Source organism: Monodon monoceros, unplaced genomic scaffold, assembly GCF_005190385.1.
Source record: "Monodon monoceros isolate NGI ecotype Baffin Bay Population unplaced genomic scaffold, NGI_Narwhal_1 Super_Scaffold_6, whole genome shotgun sequence".
Lineage (NCBI taxonomy): Eukaryota > Metazoa > Chordata > Mammalia > Artiodactyla > Monodontidae > Monodon > Monodon monoceros.
The window spans coordinates 63,271,829-63,294,201 of record NW_021703783.1 but is presented as its reverse complement, the minus strand read 5'-3'; the positions used below and the strand labels follow the sequence as shown (position 1 = coordinate 63,294,201).

At 36.1% G+C, this 22,373-nt stretch overlaps 1 protein-coding gene across 3 annotated transcripts in view; it reads right to left on the bottom strand.

Moving 5' to 3' along the window:
• Window positions 1-22,373, bottom strand: part of ACSS3 (acyl-CoA synthetase short chain family member 3) — a 148,444-nt gene that overhangs the window by 99,634 nt on the left and 26,437 nt on the right. For all 3 annotated transcript variants that reach the window (XM_029205886.1, XM_029205885.1, XM_029205884.1), the window contains exon 2: window positions 14,274-14,418. In XM_029205886.1, coding sequence (XP_029061719.1) covers window positions 14,274-14,405 — 132 coding nt within the window. In that variant the 5' untranslated portion in view covers window positions 14,406-14,418. The remainder of the gene's footprint in view (window positions 1-14,273; window positions 14,419-22,373) is intronic.

The window sequence follows — 22,373 nt, the reverse complement described above, 5'->3', positions numbered from 1 at the left end:
ACGTTGCTGGAAGATGTCCAAAATTTTTCTGTCCTCTGAAAGAAATGAAATCAATAAATTCAAGACTTTCTTTAAAAGAAGGATCTCACAATGGCTAAATGTAGCCCCAAGATGTATTTAAGGTGGGGTCATGTCACACCTAAAAAAAAAGAAATGAGCCAACATATTAAACTTAGAAGGTTTCATATGCAAATTCAGATTTCCAGGTTCTCTTGAAAAACTGGAAGGTCTAGCCACAGTGGGTCTGTGTTCTTGAATGACAACAATCAACTGAACCCCATGATCAGCTGCTGGGTTTGCCATGAAGTTGCTATTCCCTAGGGCTATTTATAACAGAGCTTGCATTTTTCTTTCCTTCTGGGTTTAAAATATATTCTTCTACATCCTGTTTATTTTGTCATGTGCTTACACCACAGTTCCATAACCATAGAGATGTGATATATACAGATAATTGATTTTTCTCTCATCCATGTCTCCCACTTATATTATCTGCCTGGTTCCTGCAGGCATCTGAGCTGTTAACCACTGCCTTGAAGACAATCTTCAGTCAAATTAAGCTGTACTATGTCTATATCACCAATAGATGGTGCCCATTTGGCCTTGCTAACCTCCCTTCTTGGAGCTACTCCTCAATGTTTACATATGATACTAACCACACCAAAGTTGCTCTGAAGACAAAAGTTTTATATGAGCAATAGAGAAAAATATCTTTTTTAGTAGTTTCTGGTGCTAAATGTCACTCCAGTAAAATTTTCCATTGTTACTTCTAAATTTTAAAATATATATATTTATTTTTATAAATATGAAAATGAATAGGTAAATATGTTTCAGGTAAGACTTCTAACAAATAAGCTAATGAAAAATGAAATTTTAGCTCATAGCAAAAGACGGGATTGATTTAATATGAAAATATTTGAGAATGTTTCATTAAAAAATATTCCTCATTAATATTATATCTAGTGTTGGGACTTCCCTGGTGGTGCAGAGGTTAAGAATCCGCCTGCCAATGCAGGGACACGGGTTCAAGCCCTGGTCCGGGAAGATCCCACATGCCGCGGAGCAACTAAGCCCGTGCGCCACAACTACTGAGATTGCGCTCTAGAGCCCACGAGCCACAACTACTGAGCCCATGTGCCACAACTACTGAAGCCCGTGCGCCTAGACCCTGTGCTCCGCAACAATAGAAGCCACCGCAATGAGAAGCCCACACACCACAACAAAGAGTAGCCCTGCTCGCCGCAACTAGAGAAAGCCCGCATGCAGCAACAAAGACCCAATGCAGCCAAAAATAAAAATAAATAAATTTATTAAAAAAATATATTATATCTCATGTTGGTTAATTTGGAAACCCCAGAACAGAATACTTAATAGTCTTACTCAGATGCAAAAGTAATCATTTTGAAGATAAGTGTAAGCAACAGCGAGCAGTTAGAGGAAATATCTAGAAATCTCAGTCACCTAAGAGTTCATAATCACTCAAATAAAGTTCTATGAAACCAACACAAAGGACAATCTGATTATTGCTGTTTCAGGGTTCACCTTGTTTTCATTGGCTTTTTGATGGAAAATGATCAAACGGTAGATATTATTTTTATTCAACGTTATATTCTTATTCTACCATAGGTGTCTGAGTGTAGATTTATAATTTTTATTATTATCCAAAAGGAAAAAATTTTAACATGTATTTCATATAACCTACAGTTTTTCAACTGAAGAAAAAATTAAATCATGTGCCACTCACCCAATCCATATTAATCTTTGCACCTTCTTAGAACTATTTTAATTTATCAACTATTTAATAGTCTTACACAGGCACAAATCACTAAAATTGGTTTTCTTTCTGACATCAAGCGCAATACATAACCCCTACAATCATGGTCAGGCCATGATACTCCTCTAACATGAGGATAACTGAGCTGGGGACGAAGCCTGAAGAAATGAAACAAATGTATATATACATATTCATTTAGAACAACAGTGTTTGCTTTTTCCCACTAGTTATTTATTACATGAACTAATTATTATTTTGGTACTAATTTGAAGTTATTTTAATATCTAAGTATCCTGCCATTGATTCAAGTTATATAGTATCTGCTATGTGTCCTATACTGAGGTCAAGTTGGCAGGTGCAAAAATGAGGAAGATATGTTCCTTAAGGCAAAGAAATTCACAGTCCAGGAAAAAATATCATACATAAATAGTAATGATAAAATAAGAAAATGCAACAAATACTTATGTAATATAAAACGGTATACACATATATTTGGTTTATATATAACACACATATATTTGGTTTAGATGCAAATAAAAACTTTAAATTTTAGAATGGTAAAATAAAAACATGTAAGCATAAATAATGAAAAAAACTTCAGTAAAATTTTTATGTACTCATTCTGGAAAATCTTCATTCCAAAGCAGTCTGTGAAGAAAGACAAATACCATATGATGTCACTTATATGTGGAATCTACAATATGACATAAATGAACCTATCTATGAAACGGAAACAGACTCACAGACATAGAAAACAGACCATGGGGGGAGGCGAGGGAGGGATGGATGGGGAGTTTGGGACTAGCAGATACAAACTATTATATATAGGATTTTTAAACAACAAGGTCCTATCGTATAGCACAGGGAACTATATTCAATATCCTGTAATAAACCATATTGGAAAAAAAGCGGTCTGCGACTTAGTAGAATTTCATGACCAAAAGCCCATGACAGAAAAATAAACATTAGTCAAAACTGATCAAAGACTATGTTCTATAGAGTAAATTAGCACTTGCTTCACAAACTGTCAGTGTGTCCATCTAAAGAAAATCAGGTTTGTATGACAAAGACAGCGCTGGTGTCCAAACCACAGTAAAAACATAACAATCAGAGGCAACCTCAGGGCCATGTCAAAGAAAATTACATGGAAGAGAAGACAAGAGAAAGCATGCTTTTCAGCGGCGATGATATTACTCTGCAAACCCTGGTCGAATCAATATCAGAAAATGTAACTACTTTAAAATTCAATTATAATATCTGAGGAAACAGTTTACTAAAATTGGGGATGAATGACCTGTTCTTCAGAATATATAGTATTGCCCACAGAAAGAGATAATTACCTAAAATACCTGCATTTTACTTTTAAACATATAAGGTAATCACATATTTTGTACATACACAGACATCATACACACATTGTTGGTTTTTCTTGTACACACAGAGAGAGCCACCGAAAAGGTAAAACTTTATCTCTAATGAATTGTTTCTTCTTTTGGCCATGCACCAGCCACGCATCCAGGTAAATAAATACCTTTGAAAAGAATCAGTTATACTAAAACTGCTTAAGATCTGAAATAATACTAAAACTATCTTTTTGAAAGGAAATCTTTCAGGAATGCAAAATATTTTCATCTAACATAAGAAGCTTCCAGAAATGTAACTTTTTAAGACAGTGACTATTTATTGGAGATGAAATTGAGATAATTCTCATTTAAATATGATGCTATATTAAGTCCATTCAATTGTGAGATATTCCTTTCAATAGTAGGAAAGTGGAGGTGATGTGATGTTATTAAAAGAAGAGAAATCTTTCCTCAAAAGATAAAAGTATACCATTTATATTCAAGAGTAAAATGTATTATTACTATCTAAAACAGAATATATTTCATATTTTAAAACAGAATTATATTTTTAAAAAGTATAAAGTAGTATCTAATTTTCAAAACAGTTATCTGACAGTGAGCTAGAAAACATTTACTAACACATTTCCTTTCAAATAATTTTCTCCAAATGAAGAAATAAATATCATTACTCAGAATAATCATTTTTCTCATTCCCATTTTCTTCACAAGTGGGTTTCAATCAATATTTCGTCATTTTAACACTGTGTATTTGCAAGCAGAATGAAATGGAGGATTGTTTAATCCATTTAGTTCAGGCTCAAATTAACCACAATTTCAATAATCTGTGAGCTTTCAAGACTAATGTGATTTCAGACTATATTTCACAGAAAATTAGTTCAATCCTACATTTCTCTATGCATATGTGCTCATAGACTTGATAAGGAATATGTTCTTCCGTTTCTTTAATATTCATATGTTGTGATTTACAAGTACATCATCAAAATTTATCACATCTTATAAAGGACACTTTGTTCATTTTAAAATAGTACCTCTATGTAACATTCAGGCCATTGTTGACAGAGAAAATAATCTTACATCAAGGAGAAGTCCAAGGTCTAAAAGAACAGAAAATGTAATTGATGCCCACCATTTATTCATGACATGACTACAGAATGTGTAATAAAAAGGAAAGGAATTATATAGAAAAGAAATAATTAATTATTGCCTCTACTTTTTCCCATTTTAACATCTTTCCACTCTAGGCGTTAATGGTCGAGTAATAATGACTTCCTCCTGATTTTACTCACTTGATAGTTTCTGCCAAAGTTCCTAATCCTCATGGAATTTGCTATTTGGATCAGGAATTTGCCTGAGAAAGTAAAGGCAGTTCAGAATGGATAGAGCAAGAATTCAGGGTGAAAAAGGTTGTGAGATGGCCTGGAAAGGTATAGTGTCGTATACTGTATCTTTTAGAGCCTTGTTAAGCTCTGTTAAGTTTAGATTTATCCTAAGTTCAATGTGTAATAATTCAAAAGTGTTAAATCCTCTGTAGAAGTAGGCATTTTCCTTATTCTTGCAATGCAATGATTATTGCAAGATCTAGGGTTGTGACACTGGGGATAAAAATAAATAATACGATTTGAGAAATACTTCATGTAGACTGTACAGGGACTGATGATTTATGGATGCAGGGAATGATGGGAGGAAGGGAAGAAATGGGCCCAGATTTTTGGTTTTAGCAACTGGTTGGAAAGTGATGCTGTTCACAAAGTTGGTTCCTGGGTTTGAATCAATGTTCCCTGTTAAGCTTGAGGCACGGAGATGGGAAGCTCAAAAGTTTAAAATGGCCTTTGGAGGGCAGAAGACAAAGCTTATTAAGGGAATGCTAAAGGAGAAAAAAATACAGCACTGAAGCCCCAGTGGATACCAGGGACCATGAATTTGTAGTAAACCCGTATTTTTAGTGAGTTAATTTTCCTCCAACAGGATTCAACATATTAAGATACAGGAATGAAGATAACAAAGAACTGGGTTGATCCAAAATGTAAACTAGATAGCTAGTGGGAAGCAGCCGCATAGCACAGGGAGATCAGCTCAGTGCTTTGTGTCCACCTAGAGGGGTGGGGTAGGGAGGGTGGGAGGCAGATGCAAGGGGGAGGGGATATGGGGACATATGTATATGTATAGCTGATTCACTTTGTTATACAGCAGAAACTAACACACCATTGTAAAGCAATTATACTCCAATAAAGATGTTTTAAAAAAAAAGGAAACACAGTAGGCAAAATAAAAACAAATTTTTTAAAATAAAGAATTGGGTTGATTGATCCAGGTCTGGAGTTCCACCACAGAGGTGAGGTAGAACAACAGGTAAGACAGGTGAGCATATTAGCAAGAGAGTTGTGTTGTTAAAGAAGCTAGCCAGGATAGCTGAGAGATAGAAACAGAAGAACTTAGGTAGTGACTACACACAGTCAGAACCATTTAAAACTACGATATTCAAATGATATTGTGTCTAAAAATGCAGACTGTCTGAAAATGTGGTTTTGCTGCATTGTGTACCAGAGGTTTAAAACAGACAGTCTGAAAATTATAAGCCCCAATTTACATATGATCTTGATCCTTTCCCCACCTTCCATCCACCAAAAAAGCCAAACTCTAGGGTTGCCTCGTGCATCTGTTTCCAGCTGATCCTTGCAAAGTCCTCCTTTTGTCCTTGGGACATCTACGACATCCCCCTTTCCCTCCACTGTTCACCCCATCCCTCAGCTTATCCCACCTCAGGTAAATCTCCTTCTCACAGATCCCTCCATTTACTACATCAACCTCTGTAGCTCTTTAAAATGCTCAGAAAGCCCTCTCAAAACTAACTCACTGGTCTCTATCTATCTCTACACATTCCTCTAATTGAACCTGCTTTTCTCTAGCACCAATATTTCCAATAATTTTTCATTTGTATTCATTTTATTTCCCTCCCTTAATCCCTTGAATTATGAATATTGCAAGAATATTGACTTTATTATTTGTCACTGCTAATGCACTGTATTTCAGCTATATTATGTGTTAAGCAGTTTGGTAGCTACATTGGAACCCGAGCACCACTCAGAAAAGTACCATTCAGAGATATATGGAGAAATGTCATACAAATTCCAATTAAAGAGTTCTCAAATGAATTTTTAAAGCATAGCTGAAGTCAAAGTTGATTACTTTCTGTATGTTTCCTAGAGCATTTCTAAAGAAAATATTCCAAGTCCTGAAGCAAGTTTTATTACATTTTTTAAAATATAACCCACCTGGACTGAAATGAAACAAATTTCACCTATTAGAGAAGTCATTTTTCACAATTTTACACTCACATATCTTTACATAGACATTCTAAAAAAATCTAACAAAGTGTGGTTAAAATATACATTTTTCCAAATTTATGTTTAAAAAGGTACAGAATCTACTGTGTTTTATTAATAAAGAACATTCAATTCAAATTTACGTAAGTCATCTAGATATGGCTATATTCTTCAATGAACATAAAAGCCATGATAATAATTATTGCTCTACATATCTGTATATATAGTAATAAGCATGCAAAATGTAAAACAAAGTTAATATTTTAAAACAGTTACAGTGTGGCTGCTATAAACACCACATCAAAAGGCTAATGGAGAATAGTTTTTTAAGTAGCAGTAAGTGAATTAAAACCAGATTCCTTTCTCTTGGTCTAATAAATTGTTTAATGTTGTGTTTCTCAACCTGGGAGATATTCTCTGTGGAGATATTTTCACCGTTGTCCATGAGTCTTCTATGAGAATTTTTTAATTTTGTGTTTTACTTTTGATGACAATTTTTAAAAATAAGGCAAAGCATATTCTGGATTGTATGAGCACTCATGCAATTTCACTGTATTTATTTGTATTTGTTTTTTATAATCTCATGTATATTAATTAAAAGCCAAATGATATCACGGTTTTTTATAATAAAATTGTATAATAAAAGGCTTTATGAAAGTTCAAGTACTACTATGTGACAAGAGAATTAAGGCATCATAGGGAATGTGTTGCCAGACTCAAAGGACCCAGGGCCACAGCACTCAAACCATAAGCACCTTGCAATCAGTCGTTCCATTCTAGCTCAATATCATTCACTATATGAAATTAATATTGTCAATTTGAGATTGACTGACTTTGTACATTTGTTTTTATCCTGCTTATAAATCAGACATGGCTTTATATATGTATTGAGCTATAAATAAAGGATATTAAAACCTAGTATTAATTGCACATTAAAAATAATTAAGTCAATACAAAAAGTATGTAAGAATGTTTTTTCTTTATGAACTGTTTGTATGTCTCAATTTTGAGAGGGGGAAAAATGGTTTCTTTGATTTTTCTTCTCATAAAGAAAGACATATAAAAGAAGCAAGAGATGTCAACAGGAACCTTGAATCATTTAGAACAATTCTGCACTGATTATTTAATCAAAGCTTTAATTGAACAAACACCCCCAGAATTTTTACAAACAGTACATAAAACAGCACAACTAGTCTGGGGTACACCAACCACACTTCCCAGAATTTGCCTGTGTTCCTGTTAACCTTTAATGGTTTTGTTGGTCAATACATCCTAAAAGTCAATCAACATATATAAATGGCTCAATTTATATTGAGAAGTTGCTAAATATCCCAGGAGTGGTACAAGGACATGAGATCATTCCAATAGCTGGGTCTGTTCTCAACAGCATTAAGATCAAAAGGAGGCACACATATCTTTAAAAAATGAAAAATTCACAAATATAATGCATACCCTAGTAACTAATAAACAAAGCAACATAGATCATCACACATGCCAAGAATATATCATAAATATCCATAAATAGATCAAACTTCCCATAAAAACTATATATGATAACGCTAACATAATTCAGCTTTATAACAGAAACAAAATGATCTTAAATCAAGTACGGTATGAGAAAATGAACAATCAATTTCCCCAAGAGCTCCAATCTTCACAATAATTCTGCCGAATGCAATACGCATGGATTTACTAACACTTATTTAACTAGTACAAATGGCAAAAATATTAGCATAAAACTGTCAAATGAATTAATAATGTTAACAGCATCACTTCCCATGTGTAGATATTTATTGATTTTGAAAAGTCTTATATGAAAATATTTCACTTCATATACTTGAAATATGATTCTATCCTCATATCTTTATTTGCATCACTAAGACAATCAGTGTCTTCAATTTATGTTAATTAGCTTTATCCTCTGCTTGCTATGAAAATTATGTCAGGTCAAATAATTTCATAGTTTCATACATTTATTACTAAAGGTCAGAAACTGAAAGTTGATGATGTACCCAGCTGTCCTAAAGTTGGTGACTATACAACAGGTACAGGTACTTGTCAACAGAAAACGAATAATTGTTACCAATTCCTTGCACTTCCACCTGTAGGAACATATTATTTTTTTTCTCCTCTGCCCCTTCTTGACTTTAGTAACTGTCTGTCTCCTTCCTTTATTCTTCAACAATCTTTCTATTTGGTTTCCCATTTAATTCATCTTGTTGGCCTAATTTGGGCCAGCAAAGACAACCATTTTTTGTCTTCACAGTGCACACCTTCATCATTAACTATGTCAGGTCCAACTCTTGGATAAATCTGCTGCAGACCAGGGACATCTATAGGGAGGCCTCCTGTGTATGGGGCACGTATTTCTATCTTTCTTTCATGACTCAATTAATGCATCACTTCCACGCCAAAGGCTTCTCTCAGCTACTGGGGCCAGACTGGTCCCTTTTTCCTCTGTGCTAAAAATGTTACTGTTATATTACACACAGTTGCTTTTGTGTTTTTCTCACCAGGCAAACTAAGAACTTGAGGGCAGGAACCATTCATCTTTCTGAGCCCACTGCCTAATACAATTAGCATTCTATATGCTGAGGAAAACATCACTGAAGATGTTTTCCTCCTCTACCTCCAGCACACCACCTATGAGACTTTATTTTCAGCTATTATTTACCTCCCTGAACAATTTTTTATTATCAAATAAAATGTCAATTATAACATTAACAAGTTACAATTATTTACATATAAAATCTGGTATTTGCCTATGGAATGAAAAGTATTTATGGTAAAAAAAAACAAAACTCCTAATTGCCCATCAAAATCCATCCAGCTACACTACATTTTCCAGGCTTCCTAGAAGCTGATCACCAAATAGGATGTACAGGAAGGTCATTTATGACATTTCTGGTTATGGGTTTAAAACACAGCATGTCTGATCCTCTACATCCTCTTCCACCATCCTGAGAGTTGGGACACATATGCCTTTGCCTCAGCTTCAATGATGCAGATGAAAACAAGGAACTAGGGGATGAAGGTACAGTAAGATTTAATCTGGGTCATGCCAAACTGAACCTCATCATCTTCTGACAAGAAATGCATTTTAAAAATTTTAAGTCACTATATTATTTGGCACATTTGTTTTAGCAGCTTAACCTTTAACCTAAAATTTTAAAGCTTTTGTTTAACATTATCTCAATTATTAGGCAAATTTTTAATGACGGTAATTATCCAAATAGTTTTTTGTGTAATATAACCGAAAGAGGGACTTCCCTGGTGGCACAGTAGTTAAGAATCCGCATGCCAATGCAGGGGACACGGGTTCGATCCCTGGTGCAGGAAGATCCCACATGTGGCGGAGCAACTAAGCCCGTGTGCCGCAACTACTAAGCCTGTATGCTGCAACTACTGAAGCCCACATGCCTAAAGCTCGTGCTCTGCAACAAGAGAAGCCACCGCAATGAGAAGCCTGCGCACCGCAATGAAGAGTAGCCCCCGCTCGCCGCAACTAGAGAAAGCTCGTGTGCAGCAACGAAGACCCAAAACTGCCAAAAATAAATAAATTTTTTTAAAAAAGGACTCTCATTTAAAAAAAAAATTATATATATATAACAGAAAGAAAGAAAACTAAAGCGCTTCTAACTAATAGTCTTCTTTTCCTAGGATTCTGCTTGAAAACTATACAGAAACTTTCCCTTGGGGCATTACACAAAAACACCTCAAAAGATGGAGAGTGGCAGGGCATCTATAGGTGGCTGCCCTATAATAGACTTAATGAGACTTTTTGCAAACCCATTAGATGAAGCCAGAGATCCAAGATAAGATACATATGTGGAACAGCTTCCAGAATCCCATGGCACAAACCATATCCTATCCTTTAACTGCCCACATGCAAGCACATGTTGCTATTGTTAAGCCCAAGTGGTGTCCATTCATTTCTTTCCTGGATCATTTGTCATCTCCTGGTTTCCAATCTTGCCCCCTATGTTCTCTGCTTCTTCAGAGATGCCAAAGTGATTCCTTTAACAATATGGAGCTTCCTGTCATACTCAGAATAAAATATAGTCTTTACCGTGGCCTGCGAGGTCCTACATGCCCTGACTCCTAGATACTCCCCCATCCTCACTTTCAACCACTCTCCTCTCATCACCAGCCTTCTGGCTCTCCAAGTCTATTCTTACTTCAAGTCTTTGCCTGATATAATTTCCTCCAAATGTTCACATGGTTTCTCCCAGCCTTTATTTGAGTCTATGTCACTGGGGCATCTCCTCAATGATACGTAGTTTTCTCTGACAAATCTATATGAAAGGGCAGCCCAAGTTACTCTCTAGCCTTATACTTTTCTTCCCTTATATCGTGCTATCTTTTCACTTGTATTGTATTATCTTTTTATTCATAACATATCTCCCCAATTAGAATGCAATTTTCCTGTAGATAAAGACTTATCTTTCACTACTGTAATACACGGTGTCCACAGAAGTGCCAAAAATATATTAGGTATTCTAAAAGTATGTTTTGAATAAATAAATAAATTTGGCTCCATCACCATTCCAATCCAAGAAAATAAATTCAAAGCAGACTGCCTACTGATTTTATTGAGTTTACTTTCAAAAAGGTCAGAGTTTAACCACCCTGAAGATAAGACAACTCATCTAATAAGAACCTACTAATGAATGATAAATAAATTCATTAAGCAAATGTAAGAATAAAAACTACTACAGACCAGACTTCCAGGTTTCCAAAATGGCCAAGTAAGGTAAATGTTTTAAGCAGAGATTTGGATGCAGAAAGATATAAACCTTCACAGCTAGGCAATGTATTAAAATAAAGAAGATTTTCATCCTATTAAAAAATTAAAATTTCCCAATGTAAAAAAAAATTACAGTGTGGAAGAGACAAGTGATATTATTGGAAATAATCATTTCTCTTAGACAAGAATTAAAGTTTTTTTTTTACTTTTTGAATGAAAGTAGAACTATTGAATGTTCTATTCATGAACTTAATAACTTCTCTACTTAATAAAATAAAAGCCACAGAGAACCAGGAACAGGTAATCAAAGTGGAGCACAATGCCTCCGTCTTTCCTAACAGTCCTTCCTTTAGTACTTTAGAGAAGAAAAGCCTGGGGAATCAGAAGCTGTCAGCAAGTGAGAGAAACAGGCCTTTTAAGTACTCTGATATCAGGCTAAACTGAAACCAATGAACCAGTACAAATCTCAAAAGGGTCTAAGAGTCTAGACTCAATATTAGAAAATCAAGATGAGTTAGCAGAACGGCTTCTAAGCAAAATGTGTGTGTATACTTATCATATACACTTACTGATTAAAAAGAAAACAACAGAAAATGCGAATAGAAATAACCATTACTTAACTCTTCCAATTTTATGTTTCTAAAGTTTTTCTTTGATGCTTGGTCATGTGTCAAATTCAATATACTGATACAGATAATATATTTATAATGTATAAATAAGTTTCCTAATCAGTATAGCAATTAAGATTAACCAGTATCTTAATATTAACCTAAGTCTTAATAAAATGAGACTATGGCAATATGCCCAAATCACAGAATTAAGTTTTTAAACATAGACTAAACTTTATCTAAAAGCTGAAAATGCAAACCTAAAATAAAACAGAATATAACAGGTTATCAGGAAATTTCTGTTATCTCATAATAAAACACAGCCTCAGATGAAAAACAAGGTCATTTGGTAACAGAGTGCCTTAAATCCTCAGCCCCAGCGTGAGCTCTGTCTCTGTACACTTCATTCTGAAAATACACAGCTCCCACTTACAGACCAATGAAATATATCCAACAGTATATTTGCAGCATTATTTCCTTCTGTTCTGTATTCAGTTGCCCAGTATTTGAACTCCCTTCTTATTAGATTGGAATTCCCCTAGTATGAGTTCTAGAGAGAGGCAGGGCCCCATTCCTACTAAGAAATAAAAAGACAACAAGACAGTTCCTCCCAACTGCCTAGGACTTTGGGCATGTAACCTAAATTTGGCCAACTAGATGTACCTACTCTGTCAATCTAGAAGTCAGGTCAGCAAGTCTACTTACTAGACAATTTGTGGATTCTTAACTTTTCACTGCTGCCCCTTCTCCCTTGGGGTGTGCCATTTTTCTGAGCCTAGTTCTAAAGTCCTCACTTTTCATAAATTCCTCTTATGTTCAAATCAGCTGAAGGTAGAATTTGTTGCTGCAGCCAGGCTGATACCCAGACTGTGCAAAACCACCTTTTCTCTCCTTATTGTTTGTAGCAACTCAGGATTGGGGCAGTAATTGTTTTGTCTCAGTTGTCTTTCTTGAAATCTCTTAGAAAACTAAACACAAATATTGCTGATGCAAAAGGATATTATTTCAGAGAGCCAGGGGGAGTTGACTGAATACTCTAAAAATTGCATGAAAATTCTAAATGAGGCTTAAAAAAAAAAAAAAGGCAAAGTAAGAGAATGTGATTCAAAAAGCTTCCATTAAAAAAGCAAAGGCTGGGCTTCCCTGGTGGCGCCGTGGTTGAGAGTCTGCCTGCCGATGCGGGGGACGCGGGTTCGTGCACCGGTCTGCGAGGATCCCACATGCCACGGAGCGGCTGGGCCCATGAGCCGTGGACGCTGGGCCTGTGCGTCCGGAGCCTGTGCTCCGCAATGGGAAAGGCCACAACAGTGAGAGGCCCGCGTACCACAAAAAAAAAGCAAAGGCCTCCAAAACCTAGCATGACAGACTCTGCTCAACCAGAAGTTCTCAACTAGTGGTGATTTTGCCACTCCAGGGACATTTCAGCAATGTTTGTAGACATTTTTGGTTATCACAACTGGGGAAGGGGTGCATCTAACGGGGAGACCAGGAATGCTGCTAAAAATCCTACAGTGTACATAACAGCTCCCCACAATAAAGAATTATCTGGCCTAAAATGTCAATAGTGTCAAGGCTGAGAAACCCTGCCCTCCACTCTACCTCCCTTCAAATCATAAATAAAAAAATGCCCTCCCCCAGAGCTAGAATAACTCTCCCACAATTCATAATACCCAAATACTTTTATAGTTACTTATGCAATCCCATTTCTACCCCAATATTAAAAGAAAAAAAAAATCTCATAACTTATCTGTCAATATCACGATCCATCTGAGAACTACCCAAATGGGAAAAAACTAAAGAAAGAGCAAATAAGGGAAAGTAATGAGTATGTGCAAAGAGCTTTAAAGGGCCAGGAAGCCTGAGGGAGTGGCAGGAAATATGGGCTGAAAAACGGTTGCATTCATGGCCAAGAATGTTGGGAAATGAAGCTTGGAGGGATGATGCGATCAGACTCCAAAGTGTCTTGTACATCACAGAAGTCCCGATTTTGCTCTCTGAATAATGATAATTTTTAAAGAAAAGATTTTTAAGTGGGGTAGAGAAATATGTTGTTTCTTAGGAAGAAAATCCTAGTGTCACTTCAGGTGACAATCTGACAGGAGCAGAGCCTGGTAGTAGGGAAGTTAGGAGGTTAGGAGACTACTTCAATAGTACAAGAGCTGAAGACAACAGCTGAGCAAAGGTGATGGCAATGTGGATGGAAAACGAAGGCCAGAGAGATTATAAGCACGTTCTTAGAGATTTGTTAACCTCTTCCTTTAAAATAAGTATCTTCCAGTACTGTAAAGTATAATTAAGGAATAAAAATACTTTAAATGCATTAACACACCTCTATTTCCAGTGTGCACCAAAAGTACAGTAACATGTCAATGAATTAAAGTTATGCAATGAGAATGTATGCTATTTAAATAATTTCTGTATGATTTCCAAATAACATGTACAGAAAGTTTATAATATTACCTGCTCCAGGACTTCTTTATAGGTAATAGTGGCTTTAGTATTTGTAACAGGACTGTCATAAATGATAGCAATCTTATCTCCTTTACCATTTTCTATATGACGATCGATGGCATTGTAACAAATGTTAAGCATCCCTTCCACAAACCTGAAAAATAATTGGAAAGTAAAAGTGAATGACTTCAAAATATATATTGTTACTTAACTAGGTTTCTATAGTCCTAGTTTGGCAGAGCTGCCCTTAAAACAGTGTTTCCCCATGCATGTTATGTCAGGTAATGATGGCTGTAAACTATTTAAGATGGTACAGAAGTGACACTTTTAATAAATATGTATTTATTTTCATGTGCACAAGAAGAAAATATACCTCACACTTCAAGATGACAATTTTGTGGATTTTATTGCTTAGGATGAAACTAGAGTACACAGCACCAAAATAAGCTACTTTACATGGATGAAATGAATTGTATATAAGTGCAGCACAGATGCATTAAGCTGAGAGGGCAAATAGGAGATGCATGACTGAAGTTTGGGTACCTGCTGTAAAAAGACAGACTTACTGGAAAAATCAATTCTTCTTTGAAAGATGTATATATATATATATGTGTGTGTGTGTGCGCGTATATATACACACACACATATTTGTTTGTTTCAATTAAATGCAATACCCCCAATTTCACAAAGAATAGGTTAGTTCTTTTCTGCACGTGTGAAATGCTTCATAATCTGAATAAACAATCAAAATGCACATAAAACGTTAATAGCTTTTTAAAAACTTTTCAATTCACCACTCTTTATCTCGATTACTGAGTGTGTTCCTTTGAAAACAAAGACATAATGTAGATAGATGGAGAAAATTTTTAAGAAAATATAGCTCGTTTTCCTGAGCATGGAATTTGCCACTTTTTTAGAAGGAGAGTATTAGATAAAAAATACAAGTATAGTAATGGTCCATTTGTTCCAATGTCAGACTAGCAAATATTATAAAAATGCAAAATAACAGGAGGAAAATATTGAAGCAACAAGAAAAAGTCCCATTAAATAGCTGAGTATCACTGTCAGGTCTTCACTCAAAGAGCCCTGTGTGAAATGAAGCAGGGAATTAAGAATGCCTATAGATACAGTGGCAGCAATAAGAAATAACAGATACAGAAGGCAGTAGGAGGAGGAATCATTTATTCGGCGTCAGATGACTCTGTATACATCAGTAACGGTGAATATGATGACCTTACAGTACAGCACAGTGAGTAATTAATACAATGATTCTGAATTGCCAAGTGCAATAGATTTGATGTTTGCTCAAAAACATTGTCTCTTCTCCTCACCCTTACTTCTATTAAAAATATTTTGTCTCTTCCTCTTGCCTCCATCTTCATCAGTGGAGAGTACTTCCCTTGACTTTGGGGTCATCCATGTGATGTCAGCTCTGGCTAATAAGCAGTCATGAAGCATGCACTTGCTTGAAAGTGCCTGACACGACTGGGCTTGCTATCCTGCACCTACACCCTCTCCAGGAGAAGAGCCTCCAGGTATTACTGCTGCCTCCTCAGCCTGGTGCCAAGAATGAGTATTTGCAGATGGGAGCAGAGCCCAAAAGAAGCAAGGAGCCCAACCCAGCCAGACACATGTCTTAGAACAGCGGCCCCCAACCTTTTCAGCACCAGGGACCGGTTTCATGGAAGACAATTTTTCCATGGACCCGGGGGAGTGGGGTTGCAGGGGGGATGGTCCAGGCAGTAATGTGAGTGATGGGGAGGGACGGGGAGCGGCAGATGAAGCTTCGCTCACTTGCCCGCCGCTCATCTCCTGCTGTGCGGCCCGGTTCCTAACAGGCCGCAGACCGGTACTGGTCCGCAGCCCAGGGGTTGAGGACCCCTGTCTTAGAATAACATTTCCAGTTGTGTTGATCCCATGACAACTACAAATTAACTGATGAATAAATACCTTATGGCTCAGATTTTTATGGTGATATGCAGCATAACTGTGGCCACAATTAACTAATGCACTAAGAAAAGGTAAAAAATATTTACTCAATATTTTGGCAGAAATAAGGAAAGATACTTTATAGAATTTTCCCACAAAATACTTATTCATATTTTTGTGTTTCTGCTTTTATTTCTGAAAAGAATACGTTTCAGACACATGAAAGACTGACTCACTGGAACACTTCTTGATGATGTCATTATCCTCTATCTACCACTTCTACTCTACCACTCTTTGTGCTCAATATTGAATTATGGCCATAACATTTCACAAAACAAGGAGCCCTCTCGATTCCAAAGATTCATGGAGGACTCACTTTGTCATTTGCCTTATTGTTCTACTTCCTACTTGTTCCTTCTAGATATCTGTTGAAGGAGTTCACAGAGAGGATGTGACCCCAGGTTGACCTGTCAGCTGGACCCAGGCAATCAGAGGATCCCCCCATCCTTGGAACATGTGTGCCACCTACTATTCCCATACTAGTAGCTGTTTCAAGGACATAGCCTTGAGAAAGCAATGTGTTGTTGAGTCCATCTGGACTGAATATGTGTCTGAACCCAGATAAGGACATTATTTTCAAGATTCCTGTGGGTGGGTGCGGAGATCTACTCATCTCCTGACCACCCACGACATGCCTCAGACGCAAGTTTCCTTGCTTATTAAATCTGCCACCGACCTACCATTCTGGAGGGGCCTGCCCCTTTCTTTGGGCTCTCCTTGCCCTCCATGAATGGGGGCCAGTTTGCAAACCAACAATATTTTTCATGAAATCTCCTTCCTTTGCCAAATATTTAATTGACAGTAATTTCTAACATTCTATATCCATCCCTTTGCTCACTCTACATACATTCCCTAGGTGATCTCTATACTTTTATGGTTTCAACTTCCATCTTTAGCTCCAGCTCTGATCCCCTTTCTGAACTCCGTTCCCTTATAGCCGACAGCCTGCTGGACATCTCTCCTTGGAAATAATAATATGTCCAAAACGATAATCATTTTCACCCCACCTCCAACTCACAGCCCATCTCAACTGCAAACTTGTTCCTCCTCCTGTTTTCCATATTTCAAGGAACCACCTTGCACCCACTGCAAGGTATAGAAACTCAAAAGTTAAATTTGATCCCTCATTCTCCACATTCTATCGATTGTATGTACTGTCACATCTGTCTTTGCAATTGTTCAGTTCTCTCATTGATAACCTGGGTTACAATTCCTTTCTTTTAATTAATCTCTTTGCCCTAGGTCTTACCCCATCCTCTCAAGTCATCTTCCTTTGCTACTAGAATGTCCTTCCTCAAATTAAATATTATCACATCAAATGGCACTCAAACTCATTTAATACCTTTCCATAAAGCTCAGGATAAAAAGTATATATCTTTAGATGATATAAAAGACCCTTCATCTACTCAGCTTCATTTCCCCTCATGCAACTTCCCATGCTCCAGCTATATTGAATTACAAAATGTGCAATTCCTAGAGTTCACATTATTCAAAGAATTTATGTGGCTGTTTTTTCTGTGGCTGTCCTTCTCCTTTACCACCGCCCTCTCCCAAGTAGTTCCAAAGACCTGTGCACATATCTCTACAATACTACTTATCATATTACATTAACAATTAGTCCACTTACTTAAATGTTTCCCTCATTTTACTATAACCTGACAGCAAAGACTATATTTTCCTTATAGTCTGAGGATCTATATATTAGGCACCCAATAAATATTTGATAAATGAAGAATGAAAATATTAGTAAACCTTCAAGACACTTTGGATTTAGGATCCATGTACAGTAGCCAGGGTAGTTTTTACTATTTTATTTTAAAGTTGAGTGAATGGAGTCTTAAAAAGAATAATGCACAGGACATTTGGCTAAGAACTGGAAAAAGCCATACCTGCAACCCAAGTCTCTGGACAACCTGACTGGTGTTGTCCTAGTCCACAATATCCTATTAATTCATTCATTTATAAATATATATTTTTTCTATCCTTGAGTTCACTGATCCTTTCCTTTGTGATTTTCATTCTGCTGTCGAACCAATTCAGTGAGTTTTTATTTTCATTATCATATTTTTCAGTTCTAAAATTTCCATTTGTTTTTTTCTTTACATCTTTTATTTCTTCGCTGAGTCTTTCTATTTAATTGAGGCTTTTTAAAAAATGTTTCAAATGTGTTCGTAGTTGCTCGTTTAAGCATTTTTTTATGATGGCTGCTTTAAAAATCCTTGTCCGATAATTCCAGTCTCTGTCACCTCAGTGTTAGCATCTACTGATTGCTTTTCTCATTCAAGTTGATATTTTCCTGGTTCTTGGTATGACAAGTGATTTTTGTTTGTATCCTGGACATTATAGGTATTTTATTAGGAGATTCTGGAGCTTATTTAAAGATCGTATTTAAATCTTCTGTTTTATCAGGCCTCCTCTGATACTGGGTCAGTGGGGGAGGGAGACAACTCATTACCACCAGGTTCAGGTGTAAGTTCCAGCTCCCCATTAGGCCTCCACTGACACTCATGAGAGTAAGGGGTACCTCATTACTGCTGAGCTAGGGTAAAAGTTCAGGATCCCACTAGGCTTCCATTACATCATCCTGGCTGATAGTGGGGAATGGCACCTCATTTTGACTCCCCACATGGACTCCACTGACAATGCCAGGGGCAAGATCCTTCTTACCTCTTTATCTTAGCCATAATGAAAGTTCCAATTCCTGATATAACTTTCTCTAACACCACCAGGGGAGGTGGCGATGTTTAGGACACCTTGTCACAGCCTGGTAAGAGTAGAAGTCTAGGTTCTCTATCACCTTTTCACTGGTGAAGATGGGATGGGAGCCACAGAGCTTTCCATAGTGTTTGACTGTATTAGGGAAGTTACTGGCCAAAAATGTCCTGTCTTGGCAGGCTGTCCCTCCCCACCCCACCCCTTTTATCTTTGGGGGGAAAGGTCCAAAGAAGTTTTTGTTGGAACTTTTTTTCTGCACCCATTGGTGTTTCTAGGTTGCCACCTTCTCCAGCACTCAGTATAGGATATATAAGACAAGAAAGAAAACCCAAGGAACTCAGTGCCATGTCATTTCTCATGTTCCAAAGTTCCTAGATGATTTGGTTTCTTCTCTCCTCCTTTCAGAGTCTTCTTATGTGTATTTTATATATAATGTCCTATGTTTTTAGCTATATTTAACATGATGAATAGGAAAAAGTGCATTTTGTCCAACTTGTCCCGAAAGTTTCTAAGTAATATTTATTGATCCCTTATTCTAGACCAATATTTCATGTGTATGAAATCATCTAATCAAAAAACAACCCTAGGGACACTTGTGCACTGTTGATGGGAATGTAAATTGGTGCAGCCACTATGGAAAACAGTATTGAGGTTCCTCAAAAACTTAAAAACAGAACTACCATAAAATCCAGCAATTCCATTTCTGGGTGTTTACCTGAAGAAAATAAAAACATTAATTCAAAATGATATATGCACGCTTATGTTCACTGCAGCATTATTTACAATAGTCGAAATGCAGAAGCAACCTAAATGTCCATCAATAGATGTGTTGAGTTGATCAAGAAGATATATATACATATACATACACACACACACACACACACACACACACACACACACACACTGGAATATTACTCAACCATAAAAAAGAATGAAATTGTGCTATTGGACGTAGAGGGTATTATGCTAAGTGAAATACATCAAAGAAAGACAAATACCATATATTCTCACTTATATATGGAATATAAAAAAACAAAACAAATTAACAAACAAAACAAAAGAGAAAGAGACATACAGATACAGGGAACAAATCGGTAGTTGCCAGAGGGGAGGTGGATAGGGGTTTGGGCAAAATATGTGAAGGGGAATTAAGAGATACAAACTTCCAGTTATAGAATAAGTAAGTCACAGGGATGTAGTATACTACATAAGGATGTAATATAGTCAATAATACTGCAGTAATTTTGTATGGAGCCAGACAGTTACTAGACTTATCATGATGATCATTTGATAATGTATTTTATTGTCAGATCACTCTGTTGTACAGCTGAAAAATAACACAATATCGTACATCAACTGTACTTCAACTTTAAAAAAAACTACCTATGAGGTAGGTACTATTGTAAACCCCATTTTATGTATGAGGAAACTCATCTGACAGCAACTTGCTAAAGGCAGCGTATTACGGAACCAACCCCACAAACATCAAACAGCAGTAACTCTACAGGCAATACTCAAAGAACTTCAGATTTTCTTTCCAATTATTTGCAAATTTTGGGTGGCTTAATATTTAAATTACTTGTACCCTAGCATTTTCTTTTTGAAGGATGCCCTTAAAGAAACTTAAAGAATTTTAAGGGTACCCTTTGGGACAGACAGGAAGGAAATTCAAGCAGAGGGAAAGGCCTGCAAGCAGTGTTAAGCAAGAACTGTTGGAGAAAGTAACACATTGGCATGGCTCCAGAAATGGTTATAGGTAATGAATATACTGCTATAAACTGGCTAAATTTAAGGGCTGGTTTACTGCGGATGACTGGACCAAGTGACCTGCAAAGGGCCTCCTGGCTCAAAGATTTGATTTTTCTACTATAAGAAGATTCTTATTTCATTTAAAATCAAATCATTTCAGTAAAGGTCAACTGAATGCCTTCTATGTGCTGTCTCTTCAGTACCCCTTCTAAATTTATGAGAAGGTTTTAAATGGTTTGTCTCCCCAGATTATTAAAATAACTAATGCTCACTGCAGAAAACTGAGAAAATATACTTTGGAGTATTTTATATTTTCTATATGTAAATATTCTGCCTCTATGTTTAAGAGTACATTATGAGTTTTTTCCAATGATCTGAACAATTCTCAGAATGCGTTTGATGAAGGCATAATATTCCATTCAACTGCTGTTCAGTAATAGCCCCGCAGCACTATTTAAGCACAAAGTTATCCTGCATTGTTGCAAATTCCCTTTCACAATATTTTCGTAATTTTAAATGATCCCAGGATGATGTCTCTTGTACAGAAATATTGGTCACATTGCTTTTTATTAGATATGCCAGCAAGATTCCTACAATCAAGCACACACACACTTTCACACATCAAACAACCAAACTGCTTTCCGGAAATATTGAATCAATTTATATTACCGTCAGCATTACCTGAAAGTTCATTTTATCACACTCCTCTAAACACAGATTCTTCTCAATCTTCTTCAATTTTAGCAGCAGTTTTAGAAGTTTTAATTTTGGTTTATGTGATTACCAGTATTAAACACAATGTCTTACCAATTTTTAAAAGTTCTTTATATAGGACATTGAATTAAGTCTGACATTCTTACAAGTTATATTCTCAGTTTATTCACTAATTTTAATTCATAGTGTTTCCTGATATGAAGATATTTTAAATTTGTATGTAGTCAAATAAACTCATAATATTCCTTCACAATTTTTCCCTCTAAGATAATTCATACTACTCTCTTCTGATTTAACTTTTTATACTGATGCCTTAAATGTACCATTAAATTATTCATATATGTATATAATCTGTATGTAAAATCTGTTATATATTATATACATGTACTATGATATGTGCGTATATATAGATATATATTATGATGTGGCAGTACAATTATATTTATTTATCAGTAGTCAATTTGCCAAGCATCATTTTTTGACTAATCCTTACTGACCTCATTCATCTGTGATGCTGCATTCTTCCCAAACGTATTAGTATTTTATATACACACACACACACACACACACACACACACATATATCAGCAACTTTGTCAGGGCTATATAGCTACTAGATATAACTACTGGAATATTCTACCAATAGAGTCTTTGACTAGCTCTCTTTTTAAACTCAGTAAGATTTAATTCTGTTTTAGAAAGGAAAAATTTCATACTATTTATCCTACCCAACCCCTGCCCTGAATTCCTTCTGCAGAAAACTGGAAGCAACCTGAATGTACCCCATAACCTACTTGAATAACAGAAAAAAATATAAACCTGAAATAAAATTGAAAGCAATATGGAGCCACTAGAAATGGTGCTAGCCCCAGATCAGAACAGTGGAAAAAATTTTTAACATATAAAACAGATAGGAGCAAAGTGACTGCTCAATCCAGAAATC